Here is a 14,156-nt window from a genome sequence, read left to right on the forward strand (position 1 = left end):
GATACTGGTACCACACGAGCGTTCTACAAGTTTTTCAAGTTTCCTTACACATGTTCTATAACAGTCTGTGACAGAGACTTATTCCTACATGTTCTATAACAAAGTCTGTGGCAGAGACTTGTTCCTGATTTAAGCACCCTGTTGGCTGCTAGGCCTGGTGAGAGAAGGACTATCCAACTAGGGTGAGGATCCAGCTGTGAATGGCTATTCTCTGGATTTTATTCAAAGTAAGAAAGTTCTTTATTAATGACTTTGACAATAAGAGTACCTGGACTTTTCACCTAAAGCCTCTGATCCTATACTGAGAGACTGTTGTTAACTACGTTTTTGCAAATAAAAATCCCTTTAAGTGGATCTGTCGTTAGTCTCCATAGCTTTTGGGCCATCTACCATGGGAAACCTTTAGACAAAAATCAAGGTGAAGAAGGAAACGGTAAGCCCATTAAAACCAGCCGCCCCTTCGGGGGTCAGTGCTACATAACTGATGCAAGGGAAAGCTCCAGATTGATTTGTTTTTTGTAGGGGAATCGTAAAAAAAAAAAAAAAAAAGAAATAGATTTTCTTTTAAAGTTAAACGTGTAGTCATGTGATTGCTAAAATTCATTCTAAAGTCTTTATCACTTCAGGCTGTGGGAAGAGAGTAGAGACACACACTTGTAGCACATTAGGGACTTATTATTCTAGGAGTACATATTGTAGCATTATCTCCGTAGAAGCTGCTAATATGTTTGCCCAGATTTTCCAGTAGTTTCCTCGCAGCAAACACACACTTCCGATTACTCTTAAGGCTCATTAACCAGCCTAGGGGTATGCTTTTTATGATGCTTTAATAAGAATTTGGATGGGTTGTGGGTCATGATAGGATACTCCAGTAACCCTTAGTAAGCATATGAGGACTTTCTTATGTAGAACTGTGAGCTACATCCTTGCACAAGTGCACAAGATGGACTGGGCTTTCTATTAGCAACTTGTGGAGATTCATCTTCCTCTCCAGACAGTCTGAGCAAAGTCCTTTCATTAATTAACGCTTTAGGACGCAGGACACAATGTCTCTAGCGGAAGAGGGGTAGCAACAGCGCAGAGTCTCTAGGATCTCTCTCATCAGTCTGCACTGACACATGTCCTTGGAAAAATTGGTTGCCTCCTTCCAATATCCTCAAAACACTTTCACCCTATGGTACAAGACTAAATCTATAGATGATAGCACCTAAGTCAGCTTCAGCAAAGCAGGCCTCCAGCTAGCCACACTGAGGCCTCAACAACCCGCAGGCACATGCCAGAATTGCCTAGGGGGCTAGCAGCCTCCCCTCCCCAGGATGTGATCTCCTCAGGCAAAAAGACCAGGTTGCTCTCAGTCTGAGTATTTATATACACCCCCAGTCACCATCTGGGCAAATCTCCCCAGAAATTTGCAAGGGCTGTATGAATATTCAGCTGCTGACTGGTTTTCTCCTGCTCACTAACTTCCAGAATTTTTCTGAACCAACCAGGGGAAATCAGTCAATTCTGCAGCTAGTGCCACATGGAACAGGTTAGAACAATCAATGCAACCACAGTGGTTACAGTGAGCCAAAACTTAATTTGCCTTACAACTAAATGTAGCTCCACTGGATACAGTGAGCCAGAACTAAATTTACCTAGTCCTACCACCTATCTAGGAGTGTGCTATATGTTCCAAGACATACTCTTGCTTACTGGCCACAGTGGGTAATGTGTGGATGGTACAAGGGACAGTTAAAATCCCTTGATTTACTCATATAAAGTGCAAGGTACATCACTTAATGTGCGTATTACTGTTCAGGTTGTCCTGAACTCTGTAACAAGGAAAAACAGACCAAACTCTGCTGTACATGAAATTGTGCATGGAGATGCATGGGACATTCATTTAAATTTACACTGACACCTTTGTAATTGACATTATATTGCCCTTGACACTAGTGTAAGGAACATTTTTTTCCACTGATACCAATATAGGTGGGAGTACATTATAAATGCATGCAGAAGTGGGGATGTTTTCCTTTTTTTTATAACCACCTGATCGATATCAATAGCCTAATATAAAATGAAGAACCCTCTGTCGTCTACTTCTGGAAAGTATATCATTGTAAAACTTGTATAGCAGGACATTGTGATTTGATTTTGGGCAATAGCAGACTTCTGGCAAAACAATTAGACTATTACACAAGAATCTGGGAATTGTAATTTCTAAGGACATTAGCATACAAACAGCGTAAAGATCTACTGTATATGCAATTTTTGGCAATGTTGCATAATTTAATTTAAAGTTAAAAAAAGAAGCAGGTCCATTCAGATCAACCTATGTGTGTGTGATTTTTATATTCTAACAATTGCCATTGCCTTGTATATTCTGCTACATGAGGAAGAGATCTAAAAGCTTTTTGAAACTGCCAACACTCCAAGGTGGTACCACTTCCTAAGGGGAGGAAGTGCCACATTTTTACTGCTCCAACAGTAAAGAACTTTTTCCTTTCTTCTAACCTAAAATTGTGCCCATATTTCCTCTTCTAGGACCTTAGAGCAGTTTATGACAGGTACTGAAGTCACCTCCTCTCTAAAGCGCCTCTTCAGAATGAATCCCTGTAATCTTTGTACTCGATCCACGTAGCGGAGGTCCTCCATGCCCCATATTATTGTTGTTCTTCACTGAGATCTTTCTAGTTCAACATCTTTCCTTAAGATTATTGACCAAATATATATAAATATTGATCCCCAGAAGGTTAAATTGGACTTTTAAGACAACTTAAACAACAAGTAGAAAATTGTATAAAACGTTTGGCGAAAGTGTCTTCTCTCCATCCCAATGCCCTGGCGTCCTATGCTGCACGTCCTACAATTTCATCCAAGATCTTCTTATTATATTTGGCGGTATGGAAATTGCTACTGGGGAGCCTCTGTGTGGATCACCCATGGCCCTGGTTGTGGGAGCACATGGTTGCTCCCTATATCTGGTGAAAGCGAACCTGGTTTTTAGATTCTGGATGGCAGTAACAACCATTGATCATCATGTATGAAACAAAAAGTATATAACCTTCTTCCACTATACCCTTGTAGAAAGGACTGATCTCTTCCTGAAACACGTCAGGATTGAGAGGAGACACTGGGGGTTATTTACGAAAGGGGTAAATATTTAAGAATAAGTTATATTTTTCCCTAACAGTTTATCTCTACCTGAACTAAAACTGTAAAATAAATTGAGGGGGATGTTTTGATTTTGCATAGCTATATCTGAACTAAAACTTTGACATTTATAGGAGATCATTTTTTCCAATTTGGATGACAGTTATGTAAGAATGTTATATTAACAGGGATTGGAACAGAAACTGGTATGAAAGGATCCCAAATTCCTCAGCTCAGCAGAATAAAACTAAGTTGGTCTGGATTATTGACAAAGCTTTGGCTGAGGACATTATTGATATTTCAGCTGCCTATTTTTAAACATTAAGAATCCAAGCGTTGCAGTCTTCTATGCATTACTTGAAAAAAATTGCTTGGCTGAGTCCTATGCTACCATACACTGTAGCTGAAAAGCTGATCCATACATTTGTGCTCTCCCGACTTGACTACTGCAATGGTAGGCAACCTTTTGAGGATAGTGTGCCGAAATATGTTTTCAGAAAATGTTAGCCCCTGTACACACGGTCGGAGATTCTGTCAACCAAATCCGTCGGATTTAGTCCGACGGATTGTGTCCGAAACTGTTGCATACACACGGTCGGACTAAGTTGTCGAAAAGTCTGATCTTTCAGAACGTGATGACGTAATTTAGTTACGATGGGACTACATTCAGGCTAGTAGCCAATAGCTTTGATGTAGGAATTTGATCTGAGCATGCGTGGCACTTGGTCCGATCAAAATTCGCTACACATGATCGGAGTATGTCCGATCAAACCAGTTGGTCGGGAAATATTTCCAACATGTTGGAAAATTGGGTCCGACGGAGATTCGGACGGAATCAGTCCGATGCATACCACACACAGTCGGATTATCTGACGACACGGTCCGATAAGACGCATTCCGACGGATTCTCCAACCGTGTGTACAAGGCTTTAGTGTGCCAGCTACAGAAAAGTCAACTTTACACTCTCTATCATGAAAATAAATTTGAATGCTATAAACAACGAATAGAAATTAATATTGAGCTTTGCAGCTTTAGATCATCCTAATTTGTGCACCTTCACACCTCAGATCACTCCAATTCCTGCACCTTCATACCTCAGATCACTCTAATTCCTGCATCTTCATACCTCAGATCACTCCAATTCCTGCACCTTCATACCTTAGATCACTCCAATTCCTGCACCTTCATACCTCAGAACACCCGATTCCTGCACCTTCACACCTCAGATCACCCCACATTCCTGCACCTTCACATCTCAGATCACCTCAAATCCTGCACTTTCTGACCACAAAACAAACCAATTCCTGCACCTCCATACCTCAGATCACTCCAATTCCTGCACCATCACACCTCAGATCACCCCAATGCTTTACCATCACACCTAAGATCGCCCCCATTCCTTCACCTTCCTACCTCAGATTGCCCATTGCACCATCAGACCTCAGATCAGTTCCAATTCCTGCACCTTCACATCATAGATCAGCCCCAATTCTTGCATCATTGAACCTCAGATCAGACCCAATTTCAGCAACCAGCAATCAGATCTCAAATAAACTCAATTTTCTGCACCTTCACACCTCAGATCACCCCGAATCCTGCAACATCAGACCTCAAATCATCCCAATTCCTGCATCATCAAACTCAGATCACCCCAATTGTTGTACCTTCACACTTCAGATCAGTCCCAATTCCTGCACCTTCACACTTCAGATCATCCCAGGTCCTGCATCATCAGACCTCAGATCACCCCCGTCCTGTATCTTGACACCTCAGATAACCCCAGTTCCTGCATCATCAGACCTCAGATGCGTCGCAATTCCTGCACCTTCACACATCCGATCACCCCAATTCCTGCATCAACAGAACTCGGATGACCTCAATCCTGCACCATCATATCTCAGATAACCTAAATTCCTGCACCTTCACACTTCACATCAGCCCCAATTCTTGCAACATTAAACCTCAGATCAGACCCAACTTCTGCACCTCCAGATCTCAAAAAAACTCAAAATCCTGCACCAGCACACCTCAGATCACCTCAACGCCCACATTGTTACTCCTCACATAACCCCAATTCCTACACCCAGTTCCAGGACAAAGTCATTTGGTGCCCAGGGCAATGGCAAACAATAGTGACATAATGTTTGTAATATATGCAATGTTTGTGGCATGCATTGCGGTGTCACTAGAAGGAAAAAATGCTGCTGCAGCCTTGTCAGTTTGAGGAGGACTGATTGGCAGCTATGTCTGTGTGATGAAGGAGAGGGAGCTGGGCTTTGAAGGTGCATGAAACTAAAAGGCTCCAGGGAGGCTCAGAGAGAAAGGGGCTGAAAGACTAGTTCAGATGTATGACTATCATTGGTGTTTGCTGTTTTAACCCTAAAAATGATGGCCCACCGCACTGCAACCATGTAAATTGCATGTGGTTGCAAGGCAGTTGGGGCGCAGCCCCATTTGTGGTGACAAGCCATTTAATTTTTACCATGTGTACAGCCCTGAGAAGCCCCATCTCCTTGTTCAGGCGGGTGACTGGGGACAGTAAATTGCAACACAACTGCCTGCTTTTACTGCCCCACCTCATTGTGTGAATGAGCCCTAAAACCCCATTTAACCAGTTCCCGACCAGCGCACGCCGATGTACGTCGGCAGAATGGCACGGGCAGGCATATTGGCGTACAGGTACGTCCAATCTTCAATGCCGCCCTGCCATCGTGAGCGCACCGCCTCCGGCGCGCTCGCGTGCCGGTCGGGACCCCCGTGAGTCCGGTCGCGGGTCCCGCGGACTTGATCGCCGCGGGCATACCCGCGATTGTCTCACGGGACAGCTGAATGGAGGAAATGCCGTGTAAACAGCATTTCTCCATTCTGCCTAGCAACTAGTGACGCTGATCTCTGCTCCATGTGATTGGAGCAGAGATCAGTGTTCACTAAATGAAAGCCCAACTCCCCCACAGTTAGTAACACACCCCTAGGAACACTTAACCCCTACACTGCCACCCACTGGTTAACCCCTTCACTGCCAGGGTCATTTACACAGGAATCACTGCATTTATATAGCAGTGATTACTGTATAAATGACAATGGTCCCAAAAATGTGTCAAAAATGTCCGATGTGTCCGCCACAATGTCGCAGTCACAATAAAAATCGCTGATCGCCGCCATTACTAGTAAAAAAAAATAATAAAAAAATATTAATAAAAATGCCATAAAACTATCCCTATTTTATAAACGCTATAACTTTTGCGCAAACCAATCAATAATCACTTATTGCGATTTTTTTATCAAAAATATGTAGAAGAATACGTATCGGCCTAAACTGAGGGAAAAAAAATGTTTTATATATTTTTGGGGGATATTTATTATAACAAAAAGTAAAAAATAATGCGTTTTTTTCAAAATTGTCGCTCTATTTTTGTTTATAGCGCAAAAAATAAAAACCGCAGGGGTGATCAAATACCACCAAAAGAAAGCTCTATTTGTGGGAAAAAAAGGACGTCAATTTTATTTGGGAGCCACGTCGCACGACCGCGCAATTGTCAGTTAAAACAACGCAGTACCGAATCGCAAAAAGTGGTCTGGTCTTTGACCGGCAAAATGGTCCGGTCTGTAAGTGGTTAAACTTGCGGTCGGGGGGGAGAGGTGGTACAAAAAAGGATGATTTAGCGGTATAAGGTTTTCTCACAATCCCATGTTTTTCTCACATTACAACTTTTTATGTCACATGTCACACGGTATTTGAGCGTTTTCAAATCAAATCTAAAGACATTTTTCTTTAGACAAGTTTTCATTTAATTGTCCCTTTTCCTTATTGTCATCCTTTGTATTTCTTGTGCTTTTCTTGTAAAGCGCTGTGAGAAGCCACCTTTAAAGGCTCCATATAAAATAAAGTTTATTATGATGCTTATTATTATTAAGTCCATAAATACATTACAGAACAGAGATGTCTCAAGTAGAGTTTGCCTTATAGAGAAAGTGAGTGTGTCAGCCCTATGTGGTCAAATTGTCCCTCCTATTTGAAGATGCGCTGCCTGGGATAACATACAGATCCGTCTTCCTGCAGAAAGACAGGATATCTGTGTCCTCCCTGACAGAATGGAGATCTGCCTTGTTTACTTTGGCAAAAGTGAGAAGGAGGGAGGCACACCAAAGTGCAATATTCTAAAGTTATTTTAATATCACAAACATAAATGCAAGGAAGAAGACATCACAGGCATATCTGTCATATAAGGGGGGGTCCTTCTTGAGGGGTGCCAGCGATCTGTTTTTGCCTTCACGGGACGCTGATTCCAAGGCAGGAAGTGAAGGAGATCCTGGCTGCCTGGCATGGACCACACGGGGGAAATGATGTCACCCGATGGGCAGACCTCAATGTAAGGAGGACCTCATTTTAAAGGCCTACATGCAATGTATTGCTGGCTCCCGGCGATATAGATGAAAACAAAATTGTGCCCCCCCCCCCCAAGATCCATACCAGACCCTTATCCGCTTCCCCTCAACATAGGGAGTGCTTTGAGGTGCCCCCCAAGACACCTTGCCCCCATGTTGATGGGGACAAGGGCCTCTTCCTGACAACCCTGGCCGGTGGTTGTCAGGGTCTGTGGGCGGGGGTCTTATCAGAATCTGGAAGTCCCCTTTCACCCCTAGCCATTCACCAAAAAAGTGTAAAAAAAGTAAAAACCACAAGAGACAGTTTTGGACAAATCCTTTATTAAAAAAGAAAAATAAAGTGTCCTGTGATGTAAATCCACCGTCAAACCCACCGCCCAATGGACCCGAAAGATATAAAAAATTTAAACACTCTGCCTCGATGGGAGGCCTCCCAACAACTGCTCTCTCTTCACTTTGACAGCGCTTAAAAAGGCAAGGTTGGGGCCACTGATGGCCTAACCAATACACATTCACATAAGGGGGTATGTGGCACGCTCTTTCCCCTCCTATCCTGACCTGCCAGGCTTCATGCTCATATAAGAGTCTGGTGTGGATTTTGGGGGGACCCCATGCCAATTTTTTTTACATTTTGGCATGGACTTCCCCTTAAAATCCACACCAGACCTGAAGGGCTTGGTATGGACTGGGGGGGGGGGGGGGACCCTACGCCTTTTTTTCTTAAAGATTTTTTTTCATCTATATTTCTGTGAGCCAGGAATACATTACAGCCGGGAGCAAGTTTGAATTAAATTTTTTCCTTTATAAATGTAATTATTGCTGCACATGACACAGATGTTCCCCTTTGTAGGCAGACTAAGAGGACCGCCCCAGGCACGATATCTAAAGGAATATTTCATTTTTATTGTTTCACTTTAAGCATCATTAAAATCACTGCTCCTTTAAAAATGGGTATTTGAAAAACTTTTTTTTGCATTGATACATGTCCCCTAGGGCAGTATTTATGTATTATATTATATATACAGTGTCTTGCGAAAGTATTCGGCTCCCTTGAACTTTTCAACCTTTTGCCACATTTCAGGCTTCAAACATAAAGATATACAATTTTTATTTTTTGTGAAGAATCACCAACAAGTGGGATACAATTGTGAAATGGAACGAAATCTATTGGATTTTTGAAACTTTTTTAACTAATAAAAAAATGAAAAGTGGGGCGTGCAAAATTATTCGGCCCCCTTGCGTTAATACTTTGTAGAGCCACCTTTTGCTGCAATTACAGCTGAAAGTCGCTTGGGGTATGTCTCTATCAGTTTTGCACATCGAGAGACTGAAATTCTTGCCCATTCTTCCTTGCAAAACAGCTCGAGCTCAGTGAGGTTGGATGGAGAGCGTTTGTGAACAGCAGTTTTCAGCTCTTTCCACAGATTCTCGATTGGATTCAGGTCTGGACTTTGACTTGGCCATTCTAACACTTGGATACGTTTATTTGTGAACCATTCCTTTGTAGATTTTGCTGTATGTTTGGGATCATTGTCTTGTTGGAAGATAAATCTCCGCCCCAGTTTCAGGTCTTTTGCAGACTCCAACAGGTTTTCATCCAGAATGGTCCTGTATTTGGCTGCATCCATCTTCCCCTCAATTTTAACCATCTTCCCTGTCCCTGCTGAAGAAAAGCAGGCCCAAACCATGATGCTGCCACCAACATGTTTGACAATGGGGATGGTGTGTTGAGGGTGATGAGCTGTGTTGCTTTTACGCCAAACATATCGTTTTGCATTGTGGGCAAAAAGTTCGATTTTGGTTTCATCTGACCAGAGCACCTTCTTCCACATGTTTGGTGTATCTCCCAGGTGGCTTGTGGCAAACTTTAGACGAGACTTTTTATGGATATCTTTGAGAAATGGCTTTCTTCTTGCCACTCATCCACAAAGGCCAGATTTGTGCAGTGTACGACTGATTGTTGTCCTATGGACAGACTCTCCCACCTCAGCTGTAGTTCTCTGCAGTTCATCCAGAGTGATCATGGGCCTCTTGGCTGCATCTCTGATCAGTCTTCTCCTTGTCTGAGCTGAAAGTTTAGAGGGACGGCCAGGTCTTGGTAGATTTGCAGTGGTCTGATACTCCTTACATTTCAAAATGATCGCTTGCACAGTCCTCCTTGGGATGTTTAAAGCTTGGGAAATCTTTTTGTATCCAAATCCAGCCTTAAACTTCTCCACAACAGTATTACGGACCTGCCTGGTGTGTTCCTTGGTCTTCATGATGCTCTCTGCGCTTTCAACAGAACCCTGAGACTATCACAGAACAGTTGCATTTATACAGAGACTTGATTACACACAGGTGGATTCTATTTATCACCATCAGTCATTTAGGACAACATTGGATCATTCAGAGATCCTCTCTGAACTTCTGGAGTGAGTTTGCTGCACTGAAAGTAAAGGGGCCGAATAATTTTGCACGCACCACTTTTCAGTTTTTTATTTGCTAAAAAAGTTTAAATTATCCAATAGATTTTGTTCCACTTCACAATTGTGTCCCACTTGTTGGTGATTCTTCACAAAAAATTTAAATTTTATATCTTTATGTTTGAAGCCTGAAATGTGGCAAAAGGTTGAAAAGTTCAAGGGGGCCAAATACTTTCGCAAGGCACTGTATATATATATGTTGTCTCTATAATATCAATGCCTCAAATGCAAAACATTATTGTATAGAATTAAAAAAAAATCAAACACTAGTAAACATATTTTCTATGTATGATAATGCTCAGCCCAATAGCCGAGTGGTCTGTGCTTCTACCTTAAAAGACTCATGGGTTCAAATCCCACAGAGGGTATCATCATCAACAAAGCTTGCATTGTACTCAGCAGCATATGCTGAAAATAGGCAAAAGCCAGTTAGCCAATGCAGATCTGTTTGGTTGATTCCATATGATTAAATCTTCAAAATGCATGCAATGGTATTATGGTGTGGAATTCCAAAAATCACACACTAGATAAAGAGGAAGTAAGCCCTGATGGCTTTTACTTTCCCTTTTGTTCCCTGCAAACCCTGCAAAGTAAAAGCATAATGGGCTAGTATGCATCACATACTAGCCCATTATGTGGTACTTACCTGCAAACGAAGCCCGCGCTGTCCCTGCTGGGGGCCACATCGATCTTCACCCCTCTTCCTTCCGGGGCCACAGACACCTTCTGTGTGACTGGCCAGAGCCGCGTGACGTCACTCCCATGCATGCACACCAGAGCTCGGGAAGAAATGTCACGGAGGGCCATTTCTTCACAGTGCATAAACCGATGACATCATCTGCGCACTACAAGTTAAACATCTCCTAAACGGCACACATTTATAAGATATTTACAGTACTTAAAGGTAAGTCTTATTCTAGACTTACCTATAGGTACAAGTTCTAAAAAAGGGTTTACAACCACTTTAATGTGCAATTAACACATTTTTATTTTAATCAACACAGCTGCCTTAGGTGGATGGTAGGCTGGCTGGGATTTGAATTCCTAGCCTGAGTGCTTTGTGGCCATTTCTTCACAGCACATGCTCCGATGACATCATCAGCACACTACAAGTTAAACATTTAAACGGCACACATTTAGGAGATATTTACAGTACTTAAAGAGGGATTCCACTGGAAACAAAATATTAAAAGCCAGCAGCTATAAATACTACAGCTGCTTACTTTAAATAAATGGACACTCACCTGTCCCAGGGTCCAGCGATGTCAGCACTTGGCTCACGATCGATCACTCGGCTCTCGGCTGCTGCCGCCACCATTCTCGGTGAGGGAATCAGGAAGTGAAGCATTGAGGCTTCACTTTCCGGTTCCCTACTGCGCATGCTTGTGCACCAGAAAAATCAACACAGCTGCCTTAGGTGGATGGTAGGCTGGCTGGGATTTGAACTCCTAACCTGAGTGCTTTGTAGACATCAGTGCACATCACCAAGCCATTGTGCCAAGTATACTAAGACATGCATAATAGTGTAGTATGATTAAATAATAAACATAAATTACTGCTTTAGAGTCACATAAAAAACAAAATTAACATTAAAAAAAAACATATAACAGATATGCAACTGTAAATGTTCAATAAATGTAACTTTACAGAATAGCAAACATTACTCTATAATGCTCATTCATAATTGCATTTGTTAGCAAAAGAAGAAAAAAAAAACTAGGAATACTAATTAGAATGTACATAAATAGATGCACACGAGGTAGAGAACATCTCACATAAAAATGTTTTATTCACAATTATGTGATCATGGCGACAGTGCAGTTCCATATAATAAACTTGGTAGCAATTGGCACTTGCAAATCCACGGAAATTACAATTTGCAGCTATGTACTACATATGTTGTTTTTTTTTTATTATTCTTTTGCCTTGACATACACTTTACCCCTCTAATTTTTAAAGAGGAGCTGCACCTTTAAAAAAAATATGAAAAGCCAGCAGCTACAAATCTTGCAGCTGCTGACTTTTAATAAATTGACACTTTCCTGTCCCAGGGTCCAGCGATGTCGGTGGCAGATGACGAGCAATCGCTTGTCTCTCTGCTGCCCCCGCCGCCATCCTCTGTCAGGGAATCGGGAAGTGAAGCATTGTGGCTTCACTGCCCGGTTCCCTACTGCGCATGCGTGAGTTGCACTGTGCATCTCCACTGGTCCCTGCTGTGTCCTGGGAACTGTGTGTTTCCCAGAACACAACGGGGGGGGGGGGGGGGGGGGCAGGGCATCTGCGGCTAGCTTGTCCCGGAAGTGGGTGCAGATACCTGGATTTTCCAGGTATCTGCACCCCCTCCCCCCTGAAAGGTGGCAATTGTGGCACCGGAGGGGGAGAGGGATCAGATGAGCGGGACTTCCACTTCAGGGTGGAGGTCCGCTTTAAGCACAGACTGCTTTTCAGGAGCTTCTTTAGGGCAGAATCAAATGTTTTTAGCTTTACATACGTACATTTATCATAGGAGCTCCTGAAAAACAGCAAAACACGCATTTCTGCAAAAACAATTTGCACTTTCCTATTGAAGTTATTTGGATCAAGAATGCCTTGTTCTGCTTGTAGCATTTGATACAAGAAGCTTCCATACTTTTGCTAGTGCAGAGATTGAATCATTTCACTGAGCAACATAAACATTTGAAAGTCACATTTAATATTACTTGGCCATAGTTGCTTTCATCTTTCAGCTCTGCATTTATTATAAATATCCTCACCATCATTTTGCATATCTTTAAAGGAGAAGTATAGCAAAAGTTCCTTTTGGTCATAGTTTTCTTCTGGGTCACAGGAGTGCACAAGAGGGGTGACTGACATAGCAGGCATAGCTCTCTGCTCAGAGCGGGCCCAAGAATGGAGCGATCAGCAGCCTTTGATCGCTCAGTTCTCAGCGTAGAGCCAGCAGGGGACAGCTGCAGCTCGGATCATTGCTGCAGCCATCTTGGTGAGTATAAATGTTTTTTTTTTTTTTTTTGGATCCCGTACTTCTCTTTTAACTATATTTTATCTCATTGACAGATGAATCCATGCAGAAACTATTTGACAATGGCAGTGGTGTCGTCTACCAAAATATCCAATCTTGGCTGACCTCACGGCACACCCTTCTTCAAATGACTGGTGCACTTGCCATTGCTAACTTTGCAAGAAATGGTAAGTTTTGGAATTAGGATGCAAAAAGTGGAGTTTTTGCCCTTGGCAATCAATGAGGCTTCATCTTTATTTATGGGGTGTAGCAGAGCATCCCAGAGAGAGCCAGGAAAAGTCCTGTTCGAGGTTTATACGTCTCCCAAGCTCCTCTCGTACACATTCAGAAATCTCTGATCCATGATCCAGTCCGGGTCTTGGTCCTCTTCCCCAGGCTAATTTAAGCTCACCTGAGCAGACAGCCATTGCTCTCTGTCTGGGACACACAGACCATGTTGGTTTGTGAAGAGGAAAAGGTTGCTAAAAGCTGTTAAGCAGTTTATGTAGAGACTGACAAGCGGTAGGCTTGTTCAGCCTAGTAGTTAGGGGCTTCATATTGTGAAGTTAGAGCCGAGACACGGCTAGGATTTGTGTTTTGCTATTTTTTGGCCTTTATTTGTTTTCTGGAACACTGTACAGCACCTATATATGGACTTGTATATAACACAAATAAACACAGCACTGTTTGTCACTACATCACTGGATTTGGTTTCTGTGCCTGAGCAACTGCTCATCCCAGGGAGCTTTGTATCTGCTACCTGTCCCCCAGGTTACACGGGATATACACCAGGAACTTTGACTGGGCGAAAGAAAGGATATGTTTTTCAGATTTTAGCATTTTAATTTTTTTTCAGTATTTTATTTATTTAAAGTGGTATTAAACCCAAAAGCAAACATGTATTATGTTGTAGTTTACCAATTCTTAGATGTGATGTCTGTATTTCCCTTTTTCTTTTTTTTTTTCTTTTTTTATTTATTTATTTAATTTTTTTTGGGCTTTTTTTCTTCTATTTTCATCTGATGATCCAGCCAGAAAAGCTGTTGTTTTTTTAACCACTTCAGCCCCAGAAGGATTTACCCCCTTCCTGATCAGAGTTTTTTTTGCGATTTGGCATTGCGCGGTCATGCAACGTGGCTCCCAAACCAAATTTATTTTTTTCCCACAA

The 14,156-nt window shown here is 42.3% G+C and overlaps 1 protein-coding gene across 2 annotated transcripts in view; it reads left to right on the forward strand.

Moving 5' to 3' along the window:
* The window catches only part of LOC143930533 (rap1 GTPase-GDP dissociation stimulator 1-A-like), a 353,543-nt gene that overhangs the window by 255,439 nt on the left and 83,948 nt on the right, over positions 1-14,156 (forward strand). For both annotated transcript variants that reach the window (XM_077454905.1, XM_077454906.1), the window contains exon 8: positions 13,045-13,176. In XM_077454905.1, coding sequence (XP_077311031.1) covers positions 13,045-13,176 — 132 coding nt within the window. The remainder of the gene's footprint in view (positions 1-13,044; positions 13,177-14,156) is intronic.

The sequence above is a fragment of the Lithobates pipiens genome, unplaced genomic scaffold (assembly GCF_037356315.1).
Source record: "Lithobates pipiens isolate NorthernLeopardFrog02 unplaced genomic scaffold, aLitPip1_a1.2 Scaffold_25, whole genome shotgun sequence".
Taxonomy (NCBI): Eukaryota; Metazoa; Chordata; class Amphibia; order Anura; family Ranidae; genus Lithobates; species Lithobates pipiens.